At 43.0% G+C, this 24,535-nt stretch overlaps 1 protein-coding gene across 2 annotated transcripts; it reads right to left on the bottom strand.

Moving 5' to 3' along the window:
* Positions 1 to 11,623: 11,623 nt before the first annotated feature.
* On the bottom strand, positions 11,624 to 23,114 carry SLC25A28 (solute carrier family 25 member 28). 2 transcript variants are annotated; one of them, XM_063434554.1, is made up of 4 exons: positions 22,673 to 23,114; positions 18,469 to 18,697; positions 15,137 to 15,193; positions 11,624 to 13,992 (listed from the first exon to the last, which is right to left on the bottom strand). In XM_063434554.1, exons 1-4 carry the CDS (start codon positions 22,961 to 22,963, stop codon positions 13,472 to 13,474), a joined length of 1,098 nt encoding a protein of 365 aa, XP_063290624.1. In that variant the 5' UTR covers positions 22,964 to 23,114; the 3' UTR covers positions 11,624 to 13,471. The 2 variants fall into 2 exon arrangements, with proteins under 2 accessions (XP_063290624.1, XP_063290625.1); XM_063434555.1 differs by lacking the exons at positions 18,469 to 18,697; positions 22,673 to 23,114 and adding an exon at positions 17,143 to 18,007.
* Between the last annotated feature and the right edge of the window lie 1,421 nt (positions 23,115 to 24,535).

The raw sequence follows: 24,535 nt of genomic DNA, 5'->3' as shown, positions 1-24,535 counted from the left end.
TTTTTAGTCACAAACCCTGGCCAAAATCAGCATTTATATATATATATTTTGTGTTTTTTAAACAAACTGCCATTTCACCGTTGAAATCAGTATAGTACATTTTACTGCTTCAAAACGCTCACATTTGTGTACTGTCTCACAAGTACAGGTTTTGTGGTGATTTGGAAAGTTACAGGGTCAAACATAAGATTTGCCAATTTCTGGTTTTGTAAATTGCTTTTGCCAGATTGGCTATCTTGCTTTTGAGACGGAATGGCAGCCCCTGAAATGTGAAATAACCCCATCATGGCATACCATTTTCAAATGTGACAACTCAAGGTATTCAAAAATGGGGTATTTCCAGTGTTTTCTAATAGCCACTTAGTCACAAAAACACTAACTTTAGCCAGCGTTTGTTTTTTGTTTTTGAACACAAAAAAATCCACTTTTACTGATTTCATTGTCGTGATAGGTTTTACGGTTTTAAACACTCATATTTGTTTATAGCAAAGTCTCCCGAGTATCATAATACCCCCATGTAAAAGGTTTTATGGTGTTTTGGAATGTTACAGGGTCAATATAGGGCTTGCCCAATTCAGTTGCCAGATTTGTTTGCTGGGTCTGTGTTGCCTTTTGAGACCATATGGTAGTCCAGGAATGTGAAATTACCCCCATCATGACATACCATTAGACAACCCAGGGTATTCAAAATGGGGTATTTCCAGTCATTTGTAATAGCCACTTAGTCACAAACGCTGGCCAAAATTAGTGTTTTGAGATGTATATATATACACACACACACACACACGAGATAGTCGAAAAAATTTGAATATCGTGCAAAAGTTAATTTATTTCAGTAATGCAACGTAAAAGGGGAAACATATATGAGATAGACGCATTACATGCAAAGCAAGATAGTTCAAGCCGTGAGTTGTCATAAGTGCGATGATTATGGCTTACAGCTCATGAAAACCCCAAATCCTCAATCTCAGTACATCCCAACGCATCACATTTGTAAACCGAGGTCCCACTGTATATTAATATCAAAATACAATTCGAACAAATTTAAACCAATATAATTTTTTTCAATTTATTGATTATTTGTAATATATATGTATATATACACACACAATACTGTCCAATGCTTGCACTCCAGTAAAATATTAGTTATAGCCCGGTGCTTGTCAGCAATAATGATATATATCAAATAGGAAAAAGCACTCCAGGGACTTCATTCAATTGGTGAAAAAATAATAAACTTGGCATATTCGGCAACTGCCATGAAGAATCAACGTTTCAGTCCTACATCAGGATACCAGTGCATTACAATAGTAACAGAATATATAGCAAAATAAAACAAATTAAATCAATATTCAGTACATTGGCATCAGCTGAGACTTACCCCTGACTCTGTAACGATCACCCTGGGCGCCAGAAAATCGCGGGCAAAATTGACCTACTTTCATGTATTCTGCAGCTGTCAGATTTGCTGCTGTGTGCGCCCTGCGTGCCGGCCATTACCATGGAGATCAGCCGGGACACAAGCAGGCGTGTTTACACGTCGTCATGACAACCAGCCGATCGAGAGTACGATCGGACTTCAGGGAGATCGTGTACATAAAAGTCTGGGATAACAACATAGTAAAATAGCTAGTAACAGTGAAACTGATTGGATCAGCACACATGGTGGAATTGTGCCAATCGAGAATACACACTAGTTAAAACGTGCTGCTTAAAGTTATACACATAGTATAATATTGCCCCACAGATAGTCACAGTATACAATAAAGTAGACAGTTAAGAGCATGTTGCCTATTTTGAATATTGATAAAGACAAGGTAGTGTCTTTTCCTGCATAACCATAGTAATAATATGGTGTATATCTAGCCAATTATTGACATAGATACTTAGGAGTAGGTGCAGGAACAAAATTTTATACAAGCTAGTATATCTTAAAGCATAAGTAAATGCTTACTGTAAACTGTTGTAGACACAAGGTCCCGAATAATAGGAACTGGGCACTGGGACAATGTTATGTAGTTTAATCCAGTGTATATATTATGGCCACAATGGGTCAGGTGTGCTTTACATACTTAGTCAGTGATCTATGTGTGGGCATATATACAGGGGCAAGGTGATAATGCAAGCACATGTGGAATACTGTCTGATGGAGAAAGAAATGACACTGTTATATAGATCTGTGTGTGTATTATAAGGTAGACTTAAAAGTGTATTTAATGTAGATCTTCTCTGTGTGGCATATACTAGTATCTATGGTGATACTGAGTTGTCACAGGTGGACTAGCCCTAAATAATCTATATATGTACAATAGTTAAAAGACAGATCACAAATAGGATACCAAGGATCATTGTGGAGAGACAAAGATATATGTACATAACTATATACATGAAAATTATAGCGAAAAAATGTCGCAAAAAATGTCCAGTCATAAGAAGATGCCCAAAGTATATTTCTCATTGAGGCCCTTGGGGTGGACTGTGTCCAAAGTTCTGATCCAATGTAGTTCTCTTTGTAATAAGATTTTTTTTACGGTCACTCCCTCTTATCGGTTGTGGGATGTGGTCTATCGCTGTGAACTTCATGGATGGTAAGGGATGGCTATTTTCCCAAAAATGTTTAGCCACTGGCAGTTCTGTACGCTATGCGTATACTTGATCGATGGTTGCGCATCCTCTCTCTTAGAGGCAAGTCCGTTTTGCCCACATAAGCCAGTCCACAAGGGCAGACTACACAACGTAGTCGCTGGTACAAGTGAGTCTATGCCTAATGGTGTATTTTTTGCCAGTATGCGGATGGGTGAAGGTTTTACTTGGTATCATGTGGCTACATGTTACACACCCAAGGCATCTGTAGCATCCCAAGTTTGAGTGGGTAGTAGGTTGATTGTAGCAATGTGTGGGGTCAGTCTTGACCAGTAGATCCCTTAGGTTCTTTCCCCTACGGTAGCACATCATTGGTGGCTGTCTGAATTGACTTGGTAGGCTGGTGTCATTCGTCATCATACGCCAATTACGGTTAGTGGATTCCTTGATGTGATTAGATATGGTCGTATAGGTCATGGGAAATATTAATCTTTCCAGCTTGGAATTCTGTGTTGAGGTGTTCTCAAGGCTTCTATTCAGAGCTTGCAGTAGTACAGTGGGACTGTATCCACGGGCCAAGAACTTGTCCCACATTTCCTTTAGCTGTTGTTGCATGTTGGTTTCATTAGAGTTGTTTCTAATTACCCTCATAAATTGGGACTGTGGGAGGGAATTTTTTAAGTGCCTTGGATGGTAGCTGTCCGCATCTAGGATAGTGTTTCTATCGGTTGGCTTGCTGTACAGTGTGAATGCTATTTTGTTCTTTTCTTTGTAAAGTCGTATGCCAAGGAAGTCTATTGTTTGTTCGTTTGTTGTCATAGTGAAACGGACCGGTGTGTCTGTGTTGTTGATGTATTCCAGCAATTCTTCAGGGGTAGAGCCACCTTTTTTCCAAATTATGATAATATCATCAATAAAGCGTTTGTAGAACAGTATATTATCTTGGAATGGGGTGAGTATGTATTCCTGTTGAAAATGTACATAAAGCTGTTTGCGTACATAGGCACCATGGCTGCTCCCATTGATGTTCCAGCGACTTGTTGATACCCACGTGTGTTCAAATCTGAAGTAGTTTTGGTCAAGTACCAAGTGCAGTAATTCCAAGGTATATTCTACTGGTGGTCCAAGGTAGGAGGAAGATGATGTGAGAATTTGCCTCATTGCATCTATGCCCATATCATGTGGAATGATTGTATACAAACTTTTAACGTCACATGTGATAAACGTAGAGCCTTCTTCTAGGTAGGTAAGCTGTTGTAGTTCTGTTAGTAGGCTTGGTGTGTCTTGAATACACGTCTTTAATTCTTCAACTGGTTTCTTGAATCGAAAATCTAGCCACTTGGCTATGGGTTCCAATACCCCTCCTATTGCTGAGACTATCGGTCTGCCTGGAGGTAAGGTTGGATGTTTGTGTATTTTGGGCAATGTATAGATCACTGGAGTTTTGTTTGTAGGAGATATTGATACAGTTCCTCTGTGATATAGGCTGCCTCTAGTCCCCGTTGTAATGTTTGTTGGACATTGAGCATGATTGCCTGTGTAGGATCAGCCGTGAGTTTGGAGTAGGTGGTGGTATCTTGTAGTCTCAGCTGATGCCAATGTACTGAATATTGATTTAATTTGTTTTATTTTGCTATATATTCTGTTACTATTGTAATGCACTGGTATCCTGACGAAAGTCCTGATGTAGGACTGAAACGTTGATTCTTCATGGCAGTTGCCGAATAAAGCTGTTTATTATTTTTTCACCAATTGAATGAAGTCCCTGGAGTGCTTTTTCCTATTTGAGATTATATATATATATATATATATATAAAAATTAAAGTTAGTCGAAGGGTATTTTAATATATATATATTATATAATATAGATTCATATTAAAAAACACTTAATGATTTATGAATGTGTATCTCTCTCTCTATCAGTACTTTTATTTACTTTTTAAAACTTTTTTTGCAGGCATTAGGGGGACTGCATGAGCTCCCAGACAGACCCCAGAATTGTGATCGCCGGCGGGGTACCGCCAACGATCAGTTAAGTGGGGATTTAATAACGGACGTACCAAGTACGTCCGCGGTGGTTACCGGACGTTTTTTGTCGCATGTGCCTGGTACGTCCATTAGTCGGGAAGGGGTTAAATACATGCATGTTTTATTTTGGGGTATATCTACTAAATTGTGATTTGTATTTATTTCACATTTGGGAAGTGGAACACCACAAGATTGTCTCATGGCACTGCCAGTAGCCGAAGAGACCAGCAACATTAACATTTAAAATATGCAAAGGCCTCCGAAATTGACAGATCCACTTGAAATCTACAATGTAAACGTTGCAGATTCTAAAATCTTAGGACTACTGCACCGAGATAGTGATAACATAAACAAGGAGTAGATTTTCATCACACACACACACATCAAATTCACCACCACCAAGGTTTACTTACCTTAATTCAGCATGGCTCGGTGTGTCCCATCTGACGTCACCCTAGCTGTGCAGAGGTCCAAAACGCTTCTAGAGAGGACCATTTAACTGTCTCAGAAGGCATGCCCCGCCCTCTGAGCAGGCAAGGGTAGGGCGTGTGGGAGTGAGTGCATAGGAAGCAAAAAAGTCTGGATCAGATAGTAAGTTTACAACTAAGGAGGGTGGGAGGGGAGCAATCTCTGCCTGCACGGGGAAAAATTATGCCTGTTGCCAGCATACAGTGCGTGCCAACAAGAGACGCATTTTTTTTAATGCACTGAATTAACATTAGGCAGCCTGGAACAGAGGTTTAGGCTACTTAAATCACGTGTGCTGGGGGTGCAACTTGCCTTAGCAAACAATTAACATTTCTAGCTGAAACACTGCACATCCAGACTCCTACCACCACGACCTCTTAAAAAAAAACAGAAGTGGTTGGAGTAACCCTTTAATGCAACAGTATACACAATCAGGAAATCCATCTTTGGGTTTTTTTTTTTTACCCATTTATATATTATACCTCCAGTAAAGCGTTATAATATTCGTAAAATAAATATCTGCTTACAGTAGGAGTTTAATAATTTCCTTTTGTGTACAATCTGCCAAGCATGATTACGGACCAAGTTTGCTCAAATGCACAGCAATACCTTTAATATAGTAAGCAATGGTAGTCCACGTAAGAGGCAAGAGTCTCCTGAATTCAGAAAATTGACTTCAAATATAGCCAATGAGTATTTTGAACATTTTAGGACAATATAGTCACGCTGACACTTTTATACCTGCAAAGACAGTAGGAGGCAGGATGATATTGTATATGAATGGCTTTTCATCTTCCATTCTTAAGAGATTATAGGACGTTTAAAGGGGAACTCTTTTGCACATACTGGTACCTTAAAACAGGCAGTTGCCATTAGTGCAAAAATGTAGCCTTCCAGGGTTTTCTTTGCAGGTGCACACATGTAAGTACAGTAACAATCAGATGCAACTTCCTGTAACCTGAACTATCAAGAACGGGCTCAGTAATGCTTGTGCAACCCATAAGAATTGGGAAATAATAGTTATAGGGAAACCATCAGTGTTTTACAAAATATCGCTGACAATCACAAGCCAGAGGGAATTCAAGTATCAATATGCCCATAGAGCATACCTTTGAGATATCATCAATTAAAGCGGCACTGTCATGCCGAATTCCGTTTTTTTTTTAACCCCCCTCCCGCCTCAACTACATCCAATCGACCCCCTAGTCACCCCCAAATGCCCCTATGCCCCCCACATTACCTATTTTTTATTCTTTATTTTCTGCCCGATCTTTATTCAGGGCGCCGCCATCTTTGTGTGGGTAGGTGAAGTCCCTATGGGACACGTCATCTACCCACACTACACAGACTGTGAGATTCCCGCACATGCCCAGTGAAACACCTGGACATGCGAACGGGAATTTCACCTATTAATTCATTCATCAGACAGACGAATGAATGAATAGAAAAAATCAGACGAACAAACTAACACTGTGTATCCGTGTTAGTTTGTTCGTTCAGTTTATTACAAGGAGGGAGCTACCGGCGTGCAGCTCCCTCCTTGTAATATGTAACTATAGAAGCGGCAGGGAGCAGAGCTCCCCACCACTTCATAAGCCCCCCAGGTCCCCCCCTCACTCTATGGGGGTCAATATGACCCCCATAATAGCACAAGGGAGATTAAAATCTCCCCAATGCCCCTACTCGCTATATCGCGAGTAGGGGCATGTCCACTAAACAGTGAGCAGCCTGTGGCTGCTCACTGTAAAAAAAAAAAAAAAAAGGGTAATAAGGGGGGGACGGGGGGCCTACTGTCCTCCCCCGCCGGCCCCCACCCCTGGACGGCGGGTGGGGGCCATAATGGGAATGAGGGGGGACCTACTGTCCTCCCCTCAGGCCCCCACCCCTGGGCGGCGGGTGGGGGCCATAATAGTAATAAGGGGGGGGGACCTACTGTCCTCCACCCCCCGGCCCCCACCCCTGGGCGGCGGGTGGGGGCCATAATAGTAATAGGGGGGGGGGGGACCTACTGTCCTCCACCCCCCGGCCCCCACCCCTGGGCGGCGGGTGGGGGCCATAATAGTAATAAGGGGGGGGGACCTACTGTCCTCCAGCCCCCGGCCCCCACCCCTGGGCGGCGGGTGGGGGCCATAATAGTAATAAGGGGGGGGACCTACTGTCCTCCAGCCCCCGGCCCCCACCCCTGGGCGGCGGGTGGGGGCCCTAATGGAAAAAAGGGGGGGGGGACCTACTGTCCTCCCCCCGGCCCCCACCCCTGGGCGGCGGGTGGGGGCCATAATAGTAATAAGGGGGGGGGGGGGGGTCTACTGTCCTTCCCCCCCCCCGGCCCCCACCCCTGGGCGGCGGGTGGGGGCCATAACGATAATGGGGGGGGACCTACTGTCCTCCCCCCGCCCCCACCCCTGGGCGGCGGGTGGGGGCACTAAGTAAATTCCCCCCCCCCCCCATCAAGGTGACTAGGGGTGCCCAAGCCCCTAGTCACCCACCCCCCACCCAAATAAAAAATGCCCCTTCCTACCCCCCTCACCCTAAAAAATAGTGAGGGGGGAATAAAATTGCTAACCTGTAAAGTAAAATTAAACTTACCATTCGACGTCTTCTTTTTTCTAAAATCTTCATTTTTCAGCCCCAAAAAAGGCCAAATAAAAAACCATCATAGCCGTCGAACTAAAAATAAAATAAAAAACCCGTGCGCAAAAAAAAAACCCGACGAAAAAGAAAAAACCCGAGCGCACACAAAAATAATCCATCTTCACCCATGGAGGGCTCCGCGCAGACTGAGCTCCGCAGGGCGGGGCAAGGCTTATAAAGCCTTGCCCCGCCCTGCAATTAGCCTAAGAACACTCTGATTGGTGGGTTTAAGCCAATCAGAGTGCTCTTTGTCATTTTACAAGCGTGGGAAAGTTCTTTGGAATTTTCCCACGCTTGTAAAGTGTCACAGAGCACTGTGATTGGATGGCTTGAAATCCATCCAATCACAGTGCTCTGTGTCATTTTACAAGCGTGGGAAAGTTCTTTGGAATTTTCCCACGCTTGTAAAATGACACAGAGCACTGTGATTGGATGGATTTCAAGCCATCCAATCACAGTGCTCTGTGTCATTTTACAAGCGTGGGAAAGTTCTTTGGAATTTTCCCACGCTTGTAAAATGACACAGAGCACTGTGATTGGATGGCTTTAAATCCATCCAATCACAGTGCTCTGTGTCATTTTACAAGCGTGGGAAAGTTCTTTGGAATTTTCCCACGCTTGTAAAATGACACAGAGCACTGTGATTGGATGGATTTCAAGCCATCCAATCACAGTGCTCTGTGTCATTTTACAAGCGTGGGAAAGTTCTTTGGAATTTTCCCACGCTTGTAAAATGACACAGAGCACTGTGATTGGATGGCTTTAAATCCATCCAATCACAGTGCTCTGTGTCATTTTACAAGCGTGGGAAAGTTCCAAAGAACTTTCCCACGCTTGTAAAATGACACAGAGCACTGTGATTGGATGGCTTTCAAGCCATCCAATCACAGTGCTCTGTGTCATTTTACAAGCGTGGGAAAATTCCAAAGAACTTTCCCACGCTTGTAAAATGACAAAGAGCACTCTGATTGGCTTAAACCCACCAATCAGAGTGTTCTTAGGCTAATTGCAGGGCGGGGCAAGGCTTTATAAGCCTTGCCCCGCCCTGCGGAGCTCAGTCTGCGCGGAGCCCTCCATGGGTGAAGATGGATTATTTTTTTGTGCGCTCGGGTTTTTTCTTTTCGTCGGGTTTTTTTTTTTGCGCTCGGGTTTTTTATTTTATTTTTAGTTCGACGGCTATGATGGTTTTTTATTTGGCCTTTTTTGGGGCTGAAAAATGAAGATTTTAGAAAAAAGAAGACGTCGAATGGTAAGTTTAATTTTACTTTACAGGTTAGCAATTTTATTCCCCCCTCACTATTTTTTAGGGTGAGGGGGGTAGGTAGGGGCATTTTTTATTTGGGTGGGGGGTGGGTGACTAGGGGCTTGGGCACCCCTAGTCACCTTGATGGGGGGGGGGGGGGAATTTACTTAGTGCCCCCACCCGCCGCCCAGGGGTGGGGGCGGGGGGGAGGACAGTAGGTCCCCCCCCCATTATCGTTATGGCCCCCACCCGCCGCCCAGGGGTGGGGGCCGGGGGGGGGAGGACAGTAGATCCCCCCCCCCTTATTACTATTATGGCCCCCACCCGCCGCCCAGGGGTGGGGGCCGGGGGGGAGGACAGTAGGTCCCCCCCCCCCTTTTTCCATTAGGGCCCCCACCCGCCGCCCAGGGGTGGGGGCCGGGGGCTGGAGGACAGTAGGTCCCCCCCCCTTATTACTATTATGGCCCCCACCCGCCGCCCAGGGGTGGGGGCCGGGGGGGGGAGGACAGTAGGTCCCCCCCTATTACTATTATGGCCCCCACCCGCCGCCCAGGGGTGGGGGCCGGGGGGTGGAGGACAGTAGGTCCCCCCCCCCCCTTATTACTATTATGGCCCCCACCCGCCGCCCAGGGGTGGGGGCCGGGGGGGAGGACAGTAGGTCCCCCCCCCCCTTTATTACTATGATGGCCCCCACCCGCCGGCCAGGGGTGGGGGCCGGGGGGGAGGACAGTAGGTCCCCCCCCCCTACTACTATTATGGCCCCCATCCGCCGCCCAGGGGTGGGGGCCGGGGGGGAGGACAGTAGGTCCCCCCCCCCTTATTACTATTATGGCCCCCACCCGCCTTCCAGGGGTGGGGGCCGGGGGGGAGGACAGTAGGTCCCCCCCCCCCTTTATTACTATTATGGCCCCCACCCGCCGGCCAGGGGTGGGGGCCGGGGGGGAGGACAGTAGGTCCCCCCCCCTCATTATCTTTATGGCCCCCACCCACCGCTCAGGGGTGGGGGCCGGGGGGGGGGACAATAGGTCTCCCTCCCTTATTTTACTTTACGGCCCCCACCCGACATTTAGGGGTGGGGGGCAATATTTTTTTTATTTTTTTTCTACAGTGAGCAGCCACAGGCTGCTCACTGCTTACTAGACATGCCCCTACTCGCGGTATAGCGAGTAGGGGCATATTATTTACTAATACCAAGTCATTTTTACTTGGTGTTAGTAAATTTGGCTGAAAGACCAATTTAGGTCTTTCAGCCTTTTAGTAGATAGCTCCCTGATACCGTGGGAATTAGGGAGTTATCTACTAAGCGGCTGCAAGATGCAGCCACAGCAATGAATAGGATCGGAGTTTCATTCATTTGAATGAAATTCCGATCCGAACAAAGTACCGAATTGCATCCTAACACCAATGGAGAAACGGTGCTCATTCTGTTAGGATGCAATTCGGCAGTTTTGCCGGCGTTCTGTCTAAGTGACAGGACTTTCGGCAATACTGACAGGAAGTATTGTGGGAACTGGGAGGAAAGCTAGGGATCATGGGAAAATTGCTCTGACCAGCGGAAATGAAGCACACTTTGCTCCTCCGCTGGTCAGAGCTGGTCAAGCGGAGGAATCCCATAAGACAAAGAGTCCCTACTTTGTCTTATGGTTTTAAAGAAAACTAAAGAAGACAGGAAGAAAAGAATAACAGATCCTGAGAGAGGGGGAGAAGAGGAAGAGATTGAGGAAAGGTAAGTTCGGCATGACAGTGCCGCTTTAAACTTCTCTATGCAAATCCAGGATGAGGAGACCTATGTAACAAATGCATTTTTAATTCTACAAGCTTATTTGCCTAGTCCACCAAGTTAGTCACTGTAATAAAAACGTACTGAAGCCACCTACTAAAACGTGTCAAACAGGGAGTTCCCCGTTAATAGTGATTTACCTTACAAAGTAGTCCAGAAATATAGAGCATTTACAGCTCAGCCAATAAATATTTGAACAGTGACAATTCTTGCACATAGGTTTTCACCAACATCAGCTTTCGTTTGGGGGACTTTACAGCAATGAATATTAAATTGTTTACATTTCTTCTATTTAAGATCATTAAAGAACAGGGCATTAGTCTATGCTATTGCATTTTAAGAACAGGCAACAGAGGATGCCTGGACTCTTGTTGTAGAACTTAAGTGTCTGTTGTATTATCTCAATAGGATAAAAATTGACAGCCATATAATAAGACATTTGCAATACTGAATAATGGAGGAGGAGAGGAGGAGGGGAGGGGCAGGGAGAATTACTTCAGCAAATATTACTAAATATTAGTTTAACAAAAAGAGAGGGCCTCTAAAAATGAGGAAATACATTTGTATTAATTTTCTTAACTTTGTAGAGTTCTGAATCAAATTGAGAATAACACCCATGTGATTGTTGAAAAGGTAGAGAGAAATATATTTATCTTACGATCCAAAGCTTATTGCACCTGTGGAACCTGGTGTATCTTGAATTGGACATGTATACCTACCACTGGAAACTGATATACGTGGATTTCTGATAGATCTAAATCCCTTCAGACACTCTGTACATTAAACCCTTAATGTTGATCACATATACAATGTGCTTCAGAATGGAACCAAAAAATTAACCTTAAAATCACGGAGAATACACTCAAATCAAAAACATGTAAGCAGTAGAATATGTTTAAGTCACTTCCCAAAATTTTATTCCTGTCAGATCAGCCTTCCAAACGGAAAACAAATGAAGATTACAGTTTAGAGGGGATGGTAACTAAAATGAAAAATTCCCTCAAACAGTGTCTCTGTAAAACATGAGTATTTGGACTACATGTTTTGGGCTGTGGGGGGAGGGAGAGATCAGGAGAACAGAAAATAAATAAATACACCCCTGCTTTGATGATGATAAAACAACGAGCAAAGGATTGTACTTTATAGCTTGCAAACCTGCACAGTAACTTCCAATTGAACCAGGAAAATTTAGATTTCTGTACAGTAAGTAGTTCACTTATTTAAGTAGTTAAGTTACACGAGTGTTTAAAACCAACTCCACATAGATTCAGTCTAAAACCGTGGATTTCCTTTTCCGGTGAACATTAATGTTTGGTTTTTCATCCATTCAAATACTTGATGGTTCAACATTATGTCTATTCACTAAGGCAAGAATTTAAAAACTTAGGCCAAAATAGCCGAATCAGGAAAAAAAAACCCGGAGTTAATTCTGTTTTTTTTAGTTTGGCCTTAAATTTGAAATTCACTTTGAATTACTGTCAATTCTTACTTTAGTGAATAATCCTACAAAGGCCAAGTGAAACCATTTTAAAGGCAAATATACACAGAGCTGCAGGCAAAAAGTGCCAACATTGTACAGCAAATAGGAGTGTATGTGAAAGGTTCAAAATACATTCCAGCGGACCATATAGAAGGCAAGGATCTATACATGTGTTTTAGTGTGTATAACAAATCCTCATCCATATACTGTCCACAGATGGTGCAAGGAAATATTTGGCTCTATGGAAAACCTGGTTATGCTCTTACTCATTTTAAAGAGGCAACCATCTTTAGTGAGAGATACTAGTGATGGAATTATTTCACATCCTATAGCATTCCAATTGTAGCTGAAATGCAATCTACAATGAACCTCACTAATGACAATCGAAAGAACCCAGCAGGTTTTGTCTGTATGGAGGTTATGTTATTTAGCAGCAATTATTGTTAGGACCTCTTTGCGCTCTGTTTTGGGGTACAAATATTGGCAACATTAAGACATTTGGATAAGCCTTTAGAAACAGGACATATAAGTGCTTGGCTCTCACTCCCTCTCCCACCTCCCAGAAAGATATACATACTTCCCCAAGTTTTTAGGATTAAGAAACAAAATATGAGTTCAGCTACCAAGGTGGTTAAGTGCTTTTACATGTGCGTGCTGACAACGGCCTCAGTAACTAATTGTTTTACGTTTTAGACAAAGACTAATTGACAGACTTTGGTAAGAACCAATGGTAAATGTCAGTGCTTGAATGATTGGGAAGTATCGCCTTCCTCTTGCCCCATTTGACACAGAAATACAGCACACAGAGAGAATGAAGACTCCAGACAAAGTTAAACTGTTCTTTTTCCAGCCTTTACCAGTCAGTGGAACAAGGTGTGTCTTGTTAACTCTCTTCCATCATCGGTATGACACATATTCCACTGAGCCTTAAGCAGAGATCACCGAGCGCTTAATATGTAAATATTTTGTTATTAAAACAGGACTGCAATGATATATAAAAAATAAAAGCATTGACAGAAAACAGCCAGATGATTCTTCACAAAAGATGCTTCAGCATGCTGGTTGTAGAGACTTGTAAAGGATTTCAAGGCTTGCACTCAGAGCAATGGAACCACCAATCATCTGTAGCTTTGGAGTGGTTTTGCAGTGGGACAGTGTTGGAGGTTAAAGGCCTCACACTAAGAAAAAAAAAATACAGTCTGGAAAGAGATGTTAACAGTGTCTGGATCATCTCAGGGCATAATTTGGTTATTGGGCTTCAGTGCCCTGCCCTCCTTTCTTCCTGTCGTTTGGTGATCATGTATTTGAAGAACTCATACACAGACCATGCAATGGCTGTTGAGGGCATCTGATAAATGACCCTGGCCTGAACCCCTCGAAAGTAGGCAGTGACACCGCCTACTTGGTACACCGTCCTGAAGGCATTAGCCATGCCCGTGATATGTCCACTCATGTTAAGGGAATTCAAGGCCAGAGATTCCTGCGTGTTGAGAAGGGTCTTGCAAACGTCCAGTGGTGTTGTGACAGCAGCAGCCACGGCACCTGCGCAAGCTCCGGAGACCATGTGCGAAGATGGGTTATATTGTCTGTGAGGATTAAGATGTTCTTGAAGAAGTTCGTAGGTCATGAAATGTATGGCCTGGAATGGGATGTTCATCGTTAGTTGGGTAGTGTAGCTTCTGTAAAAGGCACCGGCACCCTCATTCCGCCACACAGCTCTCATACAGTCAGTTACTCTCCGGTATGGAGAATTGTACATCTGCATTCTCTGCTTGATCACTTTTCAACATTTAATAATAATACATTTTTAAAAAAATCCAAAGATCAGGAAGGAGGTCCACGTAATTCATGAAGATCCACCATTAACAGAATTAAAGAAAAAAAAAAAAAAAGTTAGCATAAGCCTCACATATAGGTCTGCAATATAATAAATACTGATTTTTCTGCACACAAGTAATTTTTATCTAATCGCCATTTAAAGGACAGGTCAGAGAAACAGCAGGGTAAGTTCAGGAGCAAAATGTAAGAACACATATGCAATGCATTCAATATTTAGCAAGCCATGTCTTCAAGTTGCAATAATCAACATGGGCTCCTGGCACTCAGGATCTAGCATTTAAAGGATAAAAACTGCATGCAGTTTTGGGAGCCCCAGCTGGCATAGTTGGGCACATGTTACGGTAAGTATTTAAAAAGTCCATTATAATAACATTAAAAGGATATTCTAAGTGTCACAATCTATTCATCTTAATGAAAGGATTCGGGGACAGACACTGCACCTGTAGCCTTGCAAATGAAAACAGTGCAGTTTCTGGTAAACCATACAGTTTACATTTTGCATTTCTCACTCCTCTAGCGGTTGTCATTCAGACGGTTACCGCTTCGGACTAAAATAGACATGGTAAGTAAATCTGTGACATCTTTCATTAGGGTGCAGATATGCTGACACCAGATGCAACATATGCTTGTAATGCTTCTTCAAGTAAAGCATTTGATTGTTTAAGCTTGAGGACTTCAAAGTAGCTTATAGGGGCCCCTAAATCTAAAAAGATAAAAGGAACAAACTGTATTTAAAAAAAAATATATATATATTTTAAATGCAAAAGCGTTCATAACACTAAACACTTTAAAAGTTTAAGAAGTCAATGCAGTTTGGACTAGTGCTCAGCATTAAGAGATACTCACTCACGTTTTTGTGAATACATACAAGCTTATTTCTACACACACCCCCGGTGTCCCATTTAATATATATATATATATATATATATATATATATAAATATATATATATATAAATAAAAACACACACACACACACCCCACAGGTCATAAGAATTAAAATTGAAAATGATAACTTTTAAAGTCACTAAACAATAATTAAAAAGCAGGTTCCTGTTGTGAATTTGTTAGCACTCCATTGCTCACCTTCAGCAGGATTCATAGCTGCGTCGTGTAAAAGTGTTGCAACACACCCAGCTGCTCCTGAAAGACAAAAACTATAACAAGTGAGGGAAGGTAATGCTAGAGGGAACAGAAATGACCACCTGAATACAGAACCATTAAAGTGTCATTAATTCAAAGTGAAATCTCACTGGGAGAAAAGTTCAAATATGTATGTAAAGTTATGGAATTCCACAGTAACGTACTGCACTGCTGCAAGGAACCTTGAATTGCAGAGACTCTGAGACGGGAGCAAAACAAACCAATTCTAAATGAATGTTGCATTCTGATAGGCAGGAAGCAACACACACAGCTGGTTGATTAATAGTCAATATGCAAAAAGGAGGCTAAAATAAATAGCAGCCCCAGCTGGCAGACAAATAAAGGCTCCCTGAGCAACATACATGAAGGCATTTTCCATGACTTCTACATTTCTGAACTTTTTCAGCGGTTTCATTTATATCAATAGGCACATTACTGTTAGTATTAAAAAAGGTCATTATAATGAGATTAAAAAGATATGCTAAGTATCAAAATCACTTGATCTTAATGAAAGTATTTGGGGGCATAGACACTGCACCTGTAGCCTTGCAAATGAAAACAGTGCAGTTTCTGGTAAACCATACAGTTTACATTTTGCAGTTCTCACTCCTCTAGGGGTTGTCATTCAGACGGCTACCGTAGGCTTCGGACTAAAATAGACACGGTAAGTAAATCTGTGACATCTGACATAAGGATGCAGATATGCTTGTAATGCTTCTCCAAGAGAAGCATCTGATTATTCAAGCTTGAATAGACTGCAGGCCCCCTAAATCTAAATCGATAAAGGAACATACGGGATAAAAAAAATAAATGCTAAAGTGTTTAACACTAAACACCTTAATGTTAAGTAGTCACTACGTTTTAGACTAGTGCTCAGCGTTGAGAGTGACAAATTGGTCCCTCTCACAGTTTCTCCTACCTTTTTGTTTTTTAGCCAAACTAATTCTAATAAGAGAGAAAAAAGATGCTCAGCTGGCCAGTGATGAAACAAACTTAGTTCAAATGTGAGTTAGAGTCAGGCACTTGGTAAGATATTTATAAAGAGCAAATTCTATTGAATGTTCTAAAAGTGAAGCAATCACGATGGAATCTAAAACAGAACACACATGCCGATTGCACCACTTTTATAAAAAATAACATCCAGAACTAGTATTTACAAATAACCCTTAATGAGTGGGAAAATAGATTTGGTACTGAATAATACAATTCATTCTAATAATAATAATAATAAATAAAAAAAACTATTGATAATACTTGTACTTGCTGCCTATTATTCGTTATGGTAATAAGAATTCACAAAAATGCAGTAAATTCAGAGCAAATTGCAAATATAGCTGAACTGAAACATTGTGGACTTGAAGAATTTGTCATATTTAGCTATAGTAACCTACAATTTTAATTTTCCCTTAACTTTCTGACAATTTACAATTTAGAGAATAAGTCTGATGGCATTTTACTAGCACAAGAAAAATTAATATTTGTTAAAAGTGATTTAAACATTCTTATACATAATAAAGGAAGTGTCAAAATACAACTACAATCTTCTACTTTGAATAGGCCAGTGAGTGGAGAATATAAGCTATTCTAGAGTTGAAATATATATTCAGTCCAGGGAAAGTGGCCGTATGCTCTAAGCAGCATAAACATTACAGGTGTTTATGTTGCTTAGCATGGCTTAAATAGCAGGTACAATATAAAAACACTGGATGTTTATTCTGTATAAAAAAAATGTAAAACTTTCTTCTACTGGCCCAAACTATTCAAAGGAAGTTTAGCGTTTTCCCCATGGAACCCCTTTAAAATCACAACTATCCCAAGCTGTGTGCATTATGTAAACAATGTTTTCTCAAAATTTCTGAAGGATAATATTTAAGAGTAAACTAAATTCTAGGATTAGTAAACTGCTACCCCAATAATACCCAAAAGACTGAAATAAAGAGTAAAAAAACTTTGACAGATGCATATCCTGGGGTGGCCAAAGACAGTGATCATTCAGCACAGCAGACTCTTTGAAATAGCGGCCCTCAAATTCGCGATTTCCAGAGATCCAATGCTGGCATACAGCTTTGCGCCATTACAGCAGGCTGAACGGATCAAACCAAATGATGCAAAAAACAGGAGGCTGACGAATGTCTGTGCAGAGATGTTAGTAAGTCTGTAAGAAACATCAATGCCCCTGCAGTAGAAAGTCAAAGCAGTTATGCAAAGAGGAATGTATGTAACTGAGTGCACTGGTCGGCTTGAGATTATCAAACTTGTGATATTCAAAAGTGTATCTTTAATGGTTCCTGTGATGCACTGTCCACCAGCAAAAGATTTCTTTAAAAACAAAAAATATATAATCATGTGGAGTATAAAGGGCGGTCACTAATGGGAGGGGGTATCTGTAAACAATGCAATCATTGATCATTTTGCAGAATAGCTGCAGGCAGTCACAAGAAAAAGAACACCACATGATTTCCCCCCATCAGGAGTCTTATGAATACCTCCCTTCAAGTCCTTCTGATTAAAAAATTAATATAAAGTCCAAGTATCAAATATTGAGGTAGAGTATGGGCAGAAAAAAAAAAAAAAAAGTCTTGGTAGGGATTCCATATATAAACAAGTAGGGTGTAGTTAAGGGAATACACCATATTGGGATTTTTTTTCCCCCATCTATTTTTAAAGATACCATGTAAATATCAAGGTCAATAAGTGACCATCCTTTCTTACTAGTAATCTATAATTACAAGTACTACGAAGGGCATTATATTAGTATTAGTTGAACCACCAAAGTTTATGTACAGATTATGTAAACAGTACTGGTGGTGCACAAGTTAAAAAAAAAATAAAATGCTTTACCAGGCGTTTTAACCAATGTGTTACATAAAAAAAAAAAAATAAAAAATAAAAAATCACAAAGCAGAAAGTAGCTGCATACATAACTAAGCTGATACGGTCAGTTACAAAACCAAATATTGCTCTTGCAGGTGGAGACATCACTGCAAGTTGAACTACAAGATCACAACCATGCTTAACCTTTTTCTATCCTTAAACTGTGACCTTTGGTTAGAATATGACTCCAATATGGCTGGGCTTTCTTGGTAAAAAGTATAAAGGACAGACGATTATTTGGGAGGATAATAAGTGGGTAGTACTTTAAGGTGTGGTGACTGGCTTCTCCAATAAAAATTTAATTAAAAGTATCTTTATGAGAAATGTCTCTGGCGCAAGAGATACATTTAAAAAAAAAAAGCAAACTGCTGAAGATTACGCAGGACAGGAATCATCAATACCATTAGCGATATGGCTATTGCCCCCAGGGCGGATTACATCACTCAGTGTCTTTTTTAATTTTTCGTAGCAGGCAAAGTACAGGGCATGAGCAGGGCCTGCCCCTGTTGCTGTAACATTCAATCCCCTTATTGGCCGCCAGATGCCTTCAGTACGAATTATCTTCCACAAGGCCTCCATAACATTACGATATCGGGCAGCGGGATCAGGCTGGAGACTTTGCATTCGGGTCTGAAACAGAAGATTACAAGAATGAAGGATGTGTGTGTATCGACATCTAAAAGTATAAACAATTGCAGTACGGATCTTCAACTGGAGAGATGGAATGCACACAGAGAACAGAGTTTGAGTGTTTAAAACACATACACACACACAAAAAAAAAAGATACGATTAATAAATTATCAGATCATGAAGTACAAATTCAGGAAGAAAAACAAAATGCATTAAATCCAACAAAATATTGAAGCAAGTTTCAGGAACGACCAGATATACTGCAGTGTGTCTGTCATCTTTTTCTTGATATATTATCAGTATGAATTACAAAGCCGAGACAGCCGTCGGAACATGCCCTGATGTTCTGCCAGGATTATGGCTGTAATAGCCTTTATGGGAGATGTAGTCCACCACATCATGAGTGCTGAAGGTTGCATAACCCTAACCTAGTACGTCTGGTGCTGTACTCAAATATCACGGTCTGCGAAATAACTGCCCAACAGGTTTCTACTATAAACTTTTACGTCTTCAAAGTAATAAGCCCCCCTCCCGCCACTGTACACAGGTTTTCTTTACCGCATACATCCAGCTAAACTCAGATTGCTTCAGTACAGCTTAATCAAGGATCCTGCTTTGTTCAGTTTTCAAGGCCTTTAAAATCACTTTTCTAAAGCTTTTTTGCTTGTAAAAGATTAGTGTAGAGATCCAGTTACCACTTTCTTTGTGGTTTTTTTATATAGATGCCAAACCGGCTCCTGAGAGAAAGTACTATTGAAATTACAGAACCACAGACAAATTATTTAATGCTGTAATTAGAATATGAAGACTTACTGTGAACTTATGCTGGCTGCCTGCTGAGTGTTTTTAAGATGGCGTCAGAAGTGCTACACCCACATATGTAGAAATGCCAAGCCTGGGTATCTGTTTGCAAAGAAAGGCTGCAAAATGGCAGTGAAATTCACAAACCATGTCCAGTGCTAGCACCTGATAAACAGGATGCATGAGAAAAAAAACAGACCATGATTCATGTGGAAACATTTGTGAAATAGCAGTAAATGTCAGTAAATGAGCAGTGCAATTGTGAGGCAACTACCATGGAAACTAATAGAATGGGCAGAATTTTTTTTTTTTTTTTTTAAATGATATTTTACTATTGTGGTTTAACTTCTACAACTTTAACCCATGCACCTTTTACACCCCTCCAAAGTATCCAGATTAGAGCTTTTGTTATTATATAAACATATAATTTATTATAAAACTACAAAAATAAATGTCACTACCCGACAGGTTACTCTAGCATCTATATGCCAGTGCCCTCATCTTCTAAAGGGCCATGTGTAATATGTATTAATTACTGCATTTCCTGTTCCCTCTACAGTAATGTAACCTGTGAAGTGCCAAATATAAATTTTACCACTAAAACAGCCACACTGCAGTCATGCATAAACATGTCAAGAAATAGTTACCTAGATGCATGCATGTAGATTTTAATGGGAACAGGGTAAACGTGTATAATAAGTTAGTGTTTCCACCTGTCCAGCTAAAACTGCTTTTGCAACCTAGCGACTTTAACTACCACAGGCAAAGGCTTTTTGGAACTCATTCTTAAATGATAACCAACTATACAAAGAGAAGAACTAGAATTCACAGGCTTTACATAGAAGGAAAAAAAACGAAATCACCAGCACATTAATATATTTGTTTCCCTACTGAGATCAACTCTTGTCTCAAAGAGCCTTTAAGTTTCCCACTCACAAGAACATGCCCATACCATCAACGCCTAGAAACATTGACACTTCCTGTTTGACTAGCTTTCTGCAAGTGGTTTCTAATATACAACTATAACAAAATGTATTAAGTTTTTAACTAATCAAAGGTTTCCCTTACCCTTATTACATTTAGATATACAGTAGTTCCATGCACACATGCCTGGTTAATATTACCAATCATCTGCCAGAATCCATGGGTAATGTGACAATCATTATCAATGTTAAACTGACGAGTAGTAAAGTACTGAGCTCATCAATATGAAACAGTGGCAACATAAACAGATCCACTGTAAGGTGTTGGACTTTCATAAACTATGATACTGAAACGTCCACCAGTGGGAAAAGCTGCTTCAAATTAGATTATGAAAACTAACAGCAAAGTCTGCTATAGGGTGGTCCTGCAAAACCAAGGGGTACATTGTTCACCTTGAAAAAACACGACAGTTTGATAAACATGGAAAGAGAACGGTTTACATTGAAAATATGGTATTGGTATTATCAAAACAATGAAACACTATTGTGTACTCTAGTAATTAAAGCAGATTGAGAGTGCCCACCAACTATGTCATAACAATTGGAAGAGCGCATACAACCATTACCAAAATCAAGGAAGACCAGCCTTGTGGTAGAAAATGAAAATGCTGCTCTGTTACAGAATAAATTATATCAAGTCAGTCAGTACTGAATATATCATGCCCTCCCCCCCCCCCCCAAGTCTGTACCGAATATATAGTCGTCGTCCCCCTTCCTTCAGTCTGTCCTGAATATATAGTCGTCGTCCCCCTTCCTTCAGTCTGTCCTCAATATATAGTCGTCGTCCCCCTTCCTTCAGTCTGTCCTCAATATATAGTCGTCGTCCCCCTTCCTTCAGTCTGTCCTCAATATATAGTCGTCGTCCCCCTTCCTTCAGTCTGTCCTCAATATATAGTCGTCGTCCCCCTTCCTTCAGTCTGTACTCAATATATAGTCGTCGTCCCCCTTCCTTCAGTCTGTCCTCAATATATAGTCGTCGTCCCCCTTCCTTCAGTCTGTACTCAATATATAGTCGTCGTCCCCCTTCCTTCAGTCTGTACTCAATATATAGTCGTCGTCCCCCTTCCTTCAGTCTGTACTCAATATATAGTCGTTGCCCCCCCCCACCAGTCAGTCCTGTAATGTGCCCCCCCCACAGTCAGTCCTGTAATGTGCCCCCCCCACAGTCAGTCCTGTAATGTGCCCCCCCCACAGTCAGTCCTGTAATGTGCCCCCCCCACAGTCAGTCCTGTAATGTGCCCCCCCCACAGTCAGTCCTGTAATGTGCCCCCCCCACAGTCAGTCCTGTAATGTGCCCCCCCCACAGTCAGTCCTGTAATGTGCCCCCCCCACAGTCAGTCCTGTAATGGACTGTAATGTGCCCCCCCCACAGTCAGTCCTGTAATGTGCCCCCCCCACAGTCAGTCCTGTAATGTGCCCCCCCCACAGTCAGTCCTGTAATGTGCCCCCCCCACAGTCAGTCCTGTAATGTGCCCCCCCCACAGTCAGTCCTGTAATGTGCCCCCCCCACAGTCAGTCCTGTAATGTGCCCCCCCCACAGTCAGTCCTGTAATGTGCCCCCCCCCACAGTCAGTCCTGTAATGTGCCCCCCCCCACAGTCAGTCCTGTAATGTGCCCCCCCCCACAGTCAGTCCTGTAATGTGCCCCCCCCCACAGTCAGTCCTGTAATGTGCCCCCCCCCACAGTCAGTCCTGTAATGTGCCCCCCCCACAGTCAGTCCTGTAATGTGCCCCCCCCACAGTCAGTCCTGTAATGTGCCCCCCCCACAGTCAGTCCTGTAATGTGCCCCCCCCACAGTCAGTCCTGTAATGTGCCCCCCCCACAGTCAGTCCTGTAATGTGCCCCCCCCACAGTCAGTCCTGTAATGTGCCCCCCCCACAGTCAGTCCTGTAATGTGCCCCCCCCACAGTCAGTCCTGTAATGTGCCCCCCCCACAGTCAGTCCTGTAATGTGCCCCCCCCACAGTCAGTCCTGTAATGTGCCCCCCCCACAGTCAGTCCTGTAATGTGCCCCCCCCACAGTCAGTCCTGTAATGTGCCCCCCCCCGTCAATGATGTATATACTGTAATGTGTGCCCCCCCCATGTTCCTGGACACAGCGCCCCTCCCCCCAGCACATGTCTCCCCTCCTCCTCCCCCCGTTCCCGCCATGTGGCTGTCCCCGTTGACAGGCTGCCCTCCGGCCGCTCACCTTCACACAGTCCACGGGGTACATGACACAGTGCTCCATGATCCCGGCCACGGCCCCGGCAAGCATGTGGGTGGTGACGGTGGATCCCTCGGGCAGCGCCTCGTACTCCGGCTCCTGGCTGTGGGCTCCCCGGGCCCGGCTACTGACCGCCTCGCAGGCCAGGCTGGGCCCCACCTCGGCCTCGGCCCCCGGGCCGGACGGTGACCAGCTCCGCCGGACCAGCGCTCCCAGCACCCGGCTCGGGTCTCCGGCCGCGGCCGCTCGCTCCTTCAGCACGGCCTCCAGCTCCATACTGCACTCCCAGGGCTGCTCCTGGCCGCCGACACGGGCCCCTGAGCGCCGCCGCCGGACGCGAGGTGGACCAGATAACGCCGTCGTGGCCCCACCAGAGCCTTCAGCCTCGGGGCCCAGGACACGCCCACCCCTCGCTCATTGGGCCGCCCTTCCTTCAGAAGGGAGCCACTTTCGTAACCTCTACGCTGATTCGCCCACGATAATGTCAGTCATTGTCTTCAGCGCCCTGATTGGTTCCTGACTTCTGCCTTTCTGGGTCTCCTTGTTTATCGTCTTTTGATTGGCTCTCTGAAGCATGAGGGTCGGGTCCCAGTAAGCCCTGTTCCGATTGGCTGGAGGAGTTGTCCATGTGACAGTGCCTGCCCTCATTTCATAATCCGTCCTGAAGCTGTCAGTGCTGCTCCCACACTCACGTGGAGAGCTGGGAATGATTGACAGGGGGCGTGGCCGCCTGGTAGAGGGGAATGGAATGATGTTGGTGGAGAGACCACGAAGGTCACGTGCCCCAAGGTCATCCCTAAGCAAACATGGAGGTCAAATGGCCACTTCCTCCCACCCTCTGTCATTACCATAATATTATTATTATTATTAATTATTATTATTGGCATTTATATAGCACCGACTTATTACGCACGTCTCTTCGGGAGGAAATAACAACAAATGAGACAAACTATTACAATTTTTTTAATTCATTTTTAAAATTCTTTATTTTTGTTGTGCTTTCAGCAGACATGGCATTGCTTCTATACAGGAATGAGTGTCATGGCAGTATGGATCCAGCTGGCCAGAATAACTGCACATATTAAGGTTAATAATGAGACAAGCTGACGCCCCCTGAGGGGCCCCCCGGTGGTGATACAGGGTGTTTAGGAAGAAGGAAGTATCTGGTACGGCTAGAGACTGTGTGCTAATACATGCAGCTAATAATAATAATAAAATGAGCGTAACTAAGACCGTTGAAAACATAGTCCCATAGCGCTGTATGGCTCAGTCCCTCAATCCCCATTCACCTGATGCCCACTGTAGTGGAATGGACATTTGCAAACTACTTTTTATTCCTTATATTGGCTGTCCATACCCCCCCATTACTTTGTTTGTTTTTCCCCGATTATTGCGTGTGGTTCCTCCTTGGCCATTCGGGAGACTACATACGAACGGAATCCACTCGTCTCCCGAATGAGGACAACCCCTGTGCCCCCTTAGAAGTTAACACCAACCACTTAAGTGCAAAACCGCAAGGGAAACAATTAATGAGTGCTTCTGCTGGGTGGCCGCCATTTCGTGTAACTGAACACGTGGCTGAGAGAATGGCAGCCATCTTGTTTCCTGAACGAGGGCAGCAGTACTTGGTCGTCGAGTACCTGGAACTATTTTCGGCTAGGCACTCATGCGAACACCGGTAAACTGTCGACTGCTGTCCATTCCTGTTACCGACCACCTACACGAATGGCAATAACTTATATTTATATTTGTATTATCCACATGATATTTTAATTTTTTATTTTCTAGTGTATTGTATACAAATTTTAGAAATTCTCTGTTTATAATAAATATATATTTTATACTTAA

The sequence above is a fragment of the Pelobates fuscus genome, chromosome 10 (assembly GCF_036172605.1).
Source record: "Pelobates fuscus isolate aPelFus1 chromosome 10, aPelFus1.pri, whole genome shotgun sequence".
NCBI classification, from domain to species: domain Eukaryota; kingdom Metazoa; phylum Chordata; class Amphibia; order Anura; family Pelobatidae; genus Pelobates; species Pelobates fuscus.
Note: the sequence above shows the minus strand (reverse complement) of the source record. Positions and strands in the feature narration are given on the sequence as shown.